We start from the raw sequence: 10,000 nt of genomic DNA on the forward strand, positions 1-10,000 counted from the left end.
AGAAGAGGAGGGAGGAGGAGGATAAGTGAGAGGAGGGAGGAAGGGAAGAGGGTTGATAGGAGGTGAGGGAGGGAGAGGAGATGGAGGGGTGAAAGAAGAGAGGACGAGAGGGAAGAAAAGAGGCACAAGCGAGGAAGGAGAGTAAGCGTAGAAGGAAGAGAAAGCGGGATAGATGGGGACAGAAGAAGAAAGAGACAGGGGTCATGAGACGAGAGAGAGGATGAGAAACGGACCTTTTCTTGTGGTTTGGATTGAAGTAAAGAAGGTGAAGGAGAAAGAGGAGGAGGAGAGGGAGGAGGAGAAGGAGGAGTTTGGGGAAGGAGGAGGGCTGTAGGTATTCATGTCAATACGCAGTGTAATGAGGAGCGCAAGAAATCGTCTTCGGAGTCTGTCGACATCTTCCTTTATATGTATTTTGATTTATTTGACTTTTTTGTATGTGTGTGTGTGTGTGTATATATGTGTGTGTGTGTGTGTGTGTGTGTGTGTGTGTGTGTGTGTGTGTGAGTGTGTGCGTGTATGTGTGTGTGTTTCCGTGTGCATGTGTGTGTGTGTGTATTGATATATATACATATATATATATACATACATACACATATACGTACATACATACATATATATATATATATATATATACACACACACACACACACAGATGTCTGTATGTGTGTGTGTATGTGTGTGTGTGTGTGTGTGTGTGTGTGTGTGTGTGTGTGTGTGTGTGTGTGTGTGTGTGTGTGTGTGTGTGTGTGTGTGTGTAATTGTCGTTGTTTTGTTATTGCACATGAGAAAATAAACAGTTTATACAATGAATATTTCCACCGTCATTGTTCACTAGGTCCACTCAATAAACCAATAATTTTGGCTGGGTAATTTGAAATGAAATGAAATTACAGCTTAATTTCATTAAACGCAAAACACACACCCTACAATATCCATAATTAATTTTGTATCAACATGATCACTGAGTTCACATCACAAATCTACGCTGAGGCACAGATATTAAGCATCATCATTGCGTGATATTGAATTTTTGATGACGATGCCTGCCCGAGTGTTGTTGTTGTTTTTTCCAAGAGGTATTGCGTTTTGCTAGAAAATGTTGACATAAATATGCAACGAATGATAATGATATATATTTTTTAATAGACGATGTGTAAGGCAGGACCTGCAGTTGAGGAAAACTTCTAAGGAAATGAGAGAATTAATTGTTCTCATGAGCATTCCTTTTCACTTGACAACAGAGGGTTTGCAACTGATGCAACCCAGATCTCCATTATTCTTGTTCTTTTCTTTTCTCTTTGTAAATTTATATTCTTTTACTTAGCCACTCTTATGAACAAATACACTTTACCCCACATTCCTCTTCAGTGTATTAACCATACAATTACGTTTCTATTGGAATCTCCCTTGATTCCATCCTGATTAGGGAATCTTTCATTATGTGTCTCTCAGCCCAGCTAATGAACCTTAATCCTTACAATGACTTTTCGTCTGCAGTTGCCAGACTTGAAAAAATGTCAGGTTAATGAATGCGTTCATTGTGCCCATGGATACACATGGATACACAGATTTAAGTTTTATTTTGTCTGCTTCCTCTGATGTGTACATACTTATCTTTGCTAATGATCGACACCAGGGATATTGATCTTAATACAGACAGGATACACGATCTCCCCTTTGAACTTTGCATAATCACTCGCCAGAAAAGACCATCAATTACTAATCTCACAAATGCGAATTTATGTCCAGCCTACACTCCTGTTCTCCGTCTCTTTGACTTTCCTTCCCCACCCCTATTTATCTATTTTTCTCTTCGTGCTCTTCTTTCTTCTTTTCAGCATTGTTCCTTGTCTCTCCTTTTCTATATTTCTTCCTCTCCTTCCGAATTCGAATTTCTTCAGCATCTTTCTAATCCCTGGCCTCCCCTTTTTTTTTCTTCCTCTTTCCTCTTCCTGAGTTCATTGCCTCTTCAGCATCCCTTCTCTTCCCGTCTCTTCCTTTCTCCTTCCTCCTTCGACTTCCTCTCCTCAAGATTTCATCGCCTCTTCAGCATCCTCCTCTTCTCTCCTCCTTCCTTCCTCTTCCTCCCCTCTTCAACATCCTTCTCTTCCATCTTCGTCTCGTCTTCCTGCCCTTTAAGTTCCATCGCCTCTTCAGCATCCTACTGTTCCATCTCCTTCCCTTTCTCCTCCTCCTCCTCCTCCTTCTCCTCTTCCCCCTCCTCCTCCTCCCCCCCTCCTCCTCCTCCTCCTCCTCCTCCTCCTCCTCCTCCTCCTCCTCCTCCTCCTCCTCCTCCTCCTCCTCCTCTACCTCTTCCTCTTCCTTCTTCCTTCTTCCTCCCGTCTAGAGTTCATCGCCTCTTCAGCATCCTTCCTGTGCAATTCATCTCCCCTCATCATCTCCCCTCTCCACTCCCCCTCTCCCTCTCCATCACCTCCCCCTCGACGCCCCTGCGCTCCCATATCTCAAGCTACTTAATGCTTCCTCCTGCAGACGTACCGGAAGCGACTCTGGTGGTGGAAGGAGGCAGACACAGCGCCGGGGGGGGGAGGGAGGTCATGGAGGGCAAGAATGTGATGTTCATCTGTTCCGTCAGGGCGGATCCTCCTGCTTATAACATCACGTGGCTTCATAATGTAAGTATTAATGCAATGTAGGATATTTCTTTCGACAGGTTTTAAGAATATTGTGTTCTATTTGTGCAGGAATATTGTTAGTGAATATAGCTTGGAAATCGAAAAAATAGTAAGTTATAATAAGCAGCTCAGAATAATAGGACTAATGAATAATCAATTTTAAAAATTCCCTTATAACAAATAAGTTAGTTTCATTTTCTTCTTCTCCATCTTCCTCTTCTTTTTATTTTATATTTAATAGTATGTAATGCAATATAATATATATGTGATAAATGTAATTACCACAAAACAACAAATATGAACCAAAGAATATGTAAGAAATATCAAAGACAACACATGATATTTTTCAAGACCTAAAACTTGAAATGACATACCATTCCCATTCTTGGCAAGAAATGAAATTCAGCCAACCTGTTTGTACTTTTAAAAATGAATTTCCATTACCTCCCGGATTGTATAATACAATATGATGTACACGAGCGGCTTTACTTCCTGTTTGACCTACGTGGCGTGTGTTAGTACAAGAGAGTGTGAGTGACGCTCAGATAAACATTATTTTCTCTGCAACACGGTATTCATAAATAGAAGGAAAAAAAGGTAAAAAAAATAATATTGCCCTTACTTACAACCTACCGCTTGTTCTCACCAGAAAAAATACACATGCACATACTGTTATGTTGATATTGCCTAAATAAATGAGTATATGTATATAGACGAACCTAAGTGAGGACAAAAGAAGCGTAGATATACATACATACCATACCCGAGCCAGCATAGTTGTTGACAATGTTATTATTAGTTTTTAACTCGTTCAATTTTCCGGGAACCTGGCCATATATATTACAGTTGCATCACAAAAAGACCATGAAAATGACAAGAAATTTGGCCTAATGGTCGATTATCTCATTTACATAAATGTGTGTCCTGGGCCTGATATTAATGCCCACTCCCCTTGCTCATTATAAAAATCTACTTCAGAGCAGAGAAAAAAAAAAAACCTAATGAAAGGTTGAAGCATTACTCTCCCTTTTTTTATTTTTCTTCTCCGTCTTTTTGTTCTTCTTCTTTTTCTTCTTCTTCTCCTTCTTCTTCTTCTTCTGTTCCTTCTTCTTCTTCCTTTTTTTCTGCTCCGTCTCTTCGTTCTTCTTCTCCTTCTTTTATTCTTCTTCTTCTCCTTCTTCTTCTTCTTCTCCTTCTTCTCCTTCTTCTTCTTCTTCTTCTTCTTCTTCTTTTTCTTATATTTCTTCCTCTTTTAATCACAAACATTTCTTCATGGACTTTTTGTTCTTCTACTTCTTCTTATTCTTATTCTTCTATTCCTTCTACTCCTTGCTTATCTTTTTTCTTCTTCATCGATTCTTTTCCTTTTCTTATATTTTTTTTCCTCTTCTTTCACGATATGCATTATTGCTTCTAACCATAGACATTTCCTCACGAACTTCTTCTTCTTCTTCTTCTTTTTCTTCTTCTTCTTCTTCTTTTTCTTTTCTTTTTTCTTCTTCTTCTTCTTCTTCTTTCCTTTTTCTCTTCTCTTCCTTTTCTTCTTCATCTCCTCTTCTTCTTTCCTTCTTTTTTCTTCTTCTTCTTCTACATACTACTACTACTACTACTTATTCATCGTTTTATCTTCTTCATCTTCCTCTTCCCCTTCTTTTCCCTTCCATTTCTTCTTCTTCTTATATTTATGTATTATTATCATTATTGTTATTATTATTATTATTATTATTATTACTAACATTATTGTTATTATCATTATTATTTTTTCATTATTATTATTATCAATACTATTATTATTATCATTGTTATTATCATTATCATTATTATTATTATTATTATTATTATTATTATCACTATTATTATTATCATTGTTATTAGTATTAGTATTAGTATCATAATTATATGTAGTAGTGGTAGTAACAACAGCAGTATTAGTAGTAGTAGTATTGTTGTAATTATTATTACTATTATTATTATCATTATCATTATTAGTATATGCATTATTATTAGCATTATCACTATTATCGCTTTCATTACTTTCGTTGTTATTATTTTTTGCCATTATTCCCTCCTATTTTCCTTACTCTTCTCTTCTCCGTCCTTCTGCTCTACTTCCCTCCTCCCTCACCTTCTCCCTCACCTTCTCCCTCACCTTCTCCCTCCCGAACCTCCCTCTCCCACCCCCTCTCTCTCCCCACCTCCTTCTCCCACCCCCTCTTCCTTCCTCCCTCCCCCACCCCTTTCTTGTTCCTCCTCCCCTACCTCACTCCTCCTCCCGCTCCCCCACCCCCTTCTTCCTCCTCCTCCTCCCCCACCTCCCCCACCCCCTTCTTCCTCCTCCACCTACCCAACCTCCCCCACCGCCTTCTTCCTCCTCCCCCACCTCCCCCACCCTCTTCATCCCCCTCCCACCTACCCAACCTCTCCCACACCCTTCTTCCTCCTCCAGCTCTCCCACCTCCCCCACCCCATTCTTCCTCCCCCCTCTTCCCACCACCCATCATCCCCCTCCCACCTGCCCCCTCCTCCCACCTCCCCCCTCCTCCCACCTCCCACCTCCCCCCTCCTCCCACCGCCCATCACCTTTAGAAAATGGAATATAAAACCCGCCGTTGTATCCCGTAATGAACCTGGCCTTCCTCTTGTCAACTCAATTCTGCCTATGATGGACTTAATCACTCTCTATATAGAGAGAGCTTTATCTTCGATTAAGTCTTTCATTTGTTTGTTTGTTTTTTAGAATTCGTGATTAAGATGTTGTTATTTTCTTTTACTTTTACTTTCTTTTACGTTCTTGCTTAACGCAATGTTGTTTTTGTTGGTGTGTGTTATTGTTTGTTTGATTGTTCGCCTTCTCTTCATCTTCCTCTTCCTTTCCCTCTATTTCTTCCTCTTCTTCTTTCACAATATGCATTATTACTTCTAACAACAGACATTTCCTCACGAACTTCTTTCTTTATATGTTTTACTTAAAATTGTAATCATTATTCTTTCTCTTCTCTCGCTCTCTCTCTCTCTCTATCTCTCTCTCTCTCTATCTATCTATCTATCTATATATATCTATCTATATATATATATATATATAGATATATTTACTTCTCCCACCCACAAGAACGCTCTTGTATCCCTAATTACCTATCCTTACCTTGTATAGTCAGCACACGTAAGTAAAGTGTCATTAACTTCATTCTAATGACCAAACCCTACACAAATAATTCTAGCACCCAAACCTCTCTCTCCAGGGGCGGGTCGTGGGCGTAGGCGGGCGTAGGTGGCGGCGGGACAACTCCTCGCTTGTGGTCACGCCGGTGTCACGCGAAGATGCCGGTCTGTACACTTGCCTTGCGTCCAACACTGAGGGCGACGGACATTCCAACGCCGTCCTTCTGAGAGTCGCCCGTAAGTCGTGTTTCTGAATTTGGTTAAGGGTGTTATGGCTTCCCGTTTTCTATGATTGTTTTCTTTTCCGTGGTTGTCTGTGTGTTGGTGTCTTGTGTTTCTGAATCTGGTGTTTTTTACTGTGTTTGTTTGTTTGTTTGTTTGTCTGAATGCCTGACTTTTTGTTTGTTTGCCTGTCGGCTTATATATCTGTGTGATTGTCTGTAAGTCTCTTCTATGTATATCTCTCTCTCTATTTCTGTCTCTTTATCTCTTTCACTCTCTCTCTCCCTCTCTCTCTCTCTCTCTCTCTCTCTCTCTCTCTCTCTCTCTCTCTCTCTCTCTCTCTCTCTCTCTCTCTCTCTCTCTCTCTTTCTCTCTCTCTCTCTCTCTCTCTCTCTCTCTCTCTCTCTCTCTCTCTCTCTCTCTCTCTCTCTCTCTCTCTCTCTCTCTCTCTTTCTTTCTCTTTATCTCTCTCTCTCTCTCTCTCTCTCTCTCTCTCTCTCTCTCTCATTATCTCTTTCTCTTTCTCTTTCTCTCTCTCGCTTCTCTTCTCTCTCTTCTCCTCTCTCTCTCTCTCTCTCTCTCTCTCTCTCTCTCTCTCTCTCTCTCTCTCTCTCTCTCTCTCTCTCTCTCTCTCTCTCTCTCTCTCTCTCTCGCTCGCTCGCTCACTCGGCCTCTCTCTCGCTGTGTGTGTGTGTGTGTGTGTGTGTGTGTGTACGTGACACTGACATATAAATATACACAAAGACACAGTAAGTTACTACATATAGCATTCACCTACTCATATTTTTGTCTGGAGAACTTTCATGTCCATGTATATCATTTACATATTTTACAGTGTACCATAACCTCAGTTGTTGGGAATTATGTGAAAAGTTAGGAAAAAAGTTTGTATTTATGTCCCCACACGCATACAAACACACCACCTACATTTGTATGTGTAAGCAATGTTTTCCCCGAAGCCCAAGACGATTTTGCCGAGTTAGAAAGAAATTGCATAAGTGTTAACATACTCTTGATATTCGTCAGATATGGTTCTGTTATGGATAGATATTTGGGAATGTATAATTTGTTGTAGCCACTGGATTTATCTAGTTTCGTCTCGTTTTTTTTATTTTCATTTCAGTCTAAAGTTAAGTTCTATAATATTCTATTGAATTCATCTTATCACTCTCTTAGTTGTTAGAAAATTCAAAATCGTTAAGCAATACTCTTCATTCTTCTTTCCCTGTTCCTTCCTTGATCCCCAGACACGCCGTACTGCTCGGGGAATCCCCAGCGCCACTACGTCGTGGCCAAGAACACGACGGTGACCCTCACGTGCCAAGTCGAGGCCGTGCCGCAGGACCTTACCTTCGAGTGGAAGCTCGCGGCGCCGCCCATCACACACCTCGTCGGCGGGAATGACAAGGGGGGCGGGGTCGTCACGGGCGAAGGGCCTCCCAAGCGCATCCCCAGCCTGATTGACCTGACCCCGGGTCACCCGCAAGAACCCGAGCCCTGGGTGACCCCCGCCCCTCGGCCCTACGAGGTCCCTCTGCCGGCGTCGTGGGAGGAGACGTCGAGGGAGGAAGCCGACTCGAATGAGGCTCTCCTGAACCACCGGCTGGACCCCGACAGCCCCACTCGGTCGGTGGTCTCCATCACGCCCACTGCGCCCGCCCAGATCATCTGCTACGCCCGCAATCGCGTCGGACGCACCAGAGTCCCGTGCACCTACACCCTAACGGTTGTTGGTAAGTACTCGTCGTAATAGTCGCCAAACTCTTTACGTATAACGCTTTAAAAATACGAAGAAGTATTCATCAACATGAATAAAGTCGTAAGACATTTACATATTGTAAGTACGGTAAATCAAATGATGTAAACCACATAATTCACAGAGAACATGTGCTCATCATCAGCTGTTGTTACAGAGCCGTAATGCAGCCAAAAGTGAGGCTACATTATGTAAATGTCGCAGCCAAAATGAAAGGGGTTCCGCAAACTCTATTACTGTCGTGCTTGAAATTTACAATGGCATGTGGGCCCTTCAAAGGATAGTGGAGGGGCGGGGGGGTACGGTATACATTTTCCTGCTGATAAGCACGTACTCAAAAAATAAAAATAAAATCTCCCCATTTACAGCTAAATTTGAGTCTCGGACTATTTGGCGTAATAATCATATTAGTAACTACAAAATCCTGGAAAAGCTTTATTAATTGAAAATGTGGCAAGGTCATCCGTACGCCACTGAAGTTAAAATTCGGTATTTTCTATTTCAAACATAGCAAACATTTTTTATTCGTATGCATTTGACAGTGTATGTTTCACTTAGCATTGTGGGTATTTTTTCTTTAATTTACTGTATACAGATTGTGTTTACAGTTTGTACATAATTCATTTTTCAATACTGAACCATAAAAGAAGACACATAATCAATAGCAAACATATATGAAAACAAATAACAATGTATCAGTGAAAAGGTGTAATTGTTGCCTTGTTTAGCACAGGTATATTCTTGTGGATGATCAGATATTTAGAGACGGGAAAGCCAATTCTGTCAGAGGAATCAGTCAGAATTTAGAAGGTATCTCTGTGTATGAAAATGTTTAAATGAAATCATTACTCTTTTATTGCACGAGTTCCAGTATATTCATGCACATAATGTGACAGCAATATGCAGTTGCATTTATGTTAAATCAAAAGTGGAGCGAGATAGTCTACTGACTAGTCCAGTTCTATAAAGCTTATTCATATTCACCATTATGTAATTTACGTAATTCACTGCAGATTATTAAAATCTAGCCCGATTACCCTCAACTCCCAAAGTGGTTGGAAATGTATGATTTTCATCGCATAATGAAAATCCATTCGTAGTCATAGCAAGAAAAGGATAAAAAATATGTAAAAAATCAAACCAGATTCCTCTATCTGTATAGAAGAAATGAAAAAAGCAAATAGAAAATACTCAGGTCCATATAAGGAAAAAGCTCACTTTACATGCAACAAAATAAGAACATCATAACTCCATTAGTCTGATACACATTGAGGATGAAGTCACATCACGAGCCTCCATTTGGCGATCGTCAGATATCCCAAAAATAACTCATTCTCAGTTGATTCAAGGGATCCTAGAGTGAGTATACTACTTTATTACATTCAAGTAGCGTGTCAGGTAAACCCCGTTGGGATGGTTCGGAGTATTAGCCACGTTTTCGCCTAGCACCTCATAACATTGGCTTAATGAAGTGCTGCTGTGTGCCTGGACGCGTCTCTCGTGTGGCTTTATGGCTTAAGAGGATTTCACTGTCTGTTCGGATGGATGAATGTTATGCTCTGTGTTTCTCGATGGATGGGTGAGTGCATATGTGACTGTCGGTTTCTGTCTCCCTGCTGGCTGCCAATTTCTGTTTATTTGTATGGACGGACGAATATTACATTGACTCTCTGTTCGTCTAATTGAATGGCTGTTACTCTCAAGCTTTCATTCTGGATAGATGACTGTCTTTGTCTATCTGACTGTCTGGATAGATAGCTGTTACGCTTTGTCTTTCTGTCTGGATGTATGTATGGAAATATTACTCCATGTCCTATCTGTATGGATGGATGGACATATGACTATTACTGAATAACTGTTATTCTGTCTCTTTGCTTATCTGGAGGGAGGGGTGGATGGATGGATGCCGTCTCATTCTTTCTGCATGTCTGAATGTTACGCCCTGTTTGGTGGATGGCTGTCATTTTGTCTGCCAAGACGGATTAATGGCTGTTACTTGCTCTTTATCTGTCTAGCCATTCTCTCAGGGTGAATGACAATATCTCTTTCTGGATAAATAGATGACTGTCTTTCCATGTTGGTAGGATGTCTGGTTGGCATTTGTTTTATTTCCTTTTTAATAGATGTCTCTTTGCTATTTGTCCGTCTGGTTGAAATGCCACTCTCTGCCTTACGTTCTCTGTCAGTCTGCTTATCTGTCTCTTTCTTTAACTATCTATCTATC

General features: G+C 40.8%; 1 protein-coding gene across 1 annotated transcript in view; it reads left to right on the forward strand.

Annotated features, from left to right (window-relative positions):
* The first annotated feature begins 2,509 nt into the window (after positions 1–2,509).
* Positions 2,510–10,000, forward strand: part of LOC125031285 (protein sidekick-1-like) — a 30,958-nt gene continuing 23,467 nt past the window's right edge. The window contains exons 1-3 of the mRNA XM_047621956.1: positions 2,510–2,639; positions 5,879–6,035; positions 7,268–7,753. Coding sequence (XP_047477912.1) covers positions 2,562–2,639; positions 5,879–6,035; positions 7,268–7,753 — 721 coding nt within the window. The 5' untranslated portion in view covers positions 2,510–2,561. The remainder of the gene's footprint in view (positions 2,640–5,878; positions 6,036–7,267; positions 7,754–10,000) is intronic.

Source organism: Penaeus chinensis, chromosome 12 (assembly GCF_019202785.1).
Source record: "Penaeus chinensis breed Huanghai No. 1 chromosome 12, ASM1920278v2, whole genome shotgun sequence".
In the NCBI taxonomy this organism is placed as follows: domain Eukaryota; kingdom Metazoa; phylum Arthropoda; class Malacostraca; order Decapoda; family Penaeidae; genus Penaeus; species Penaeus chinensis.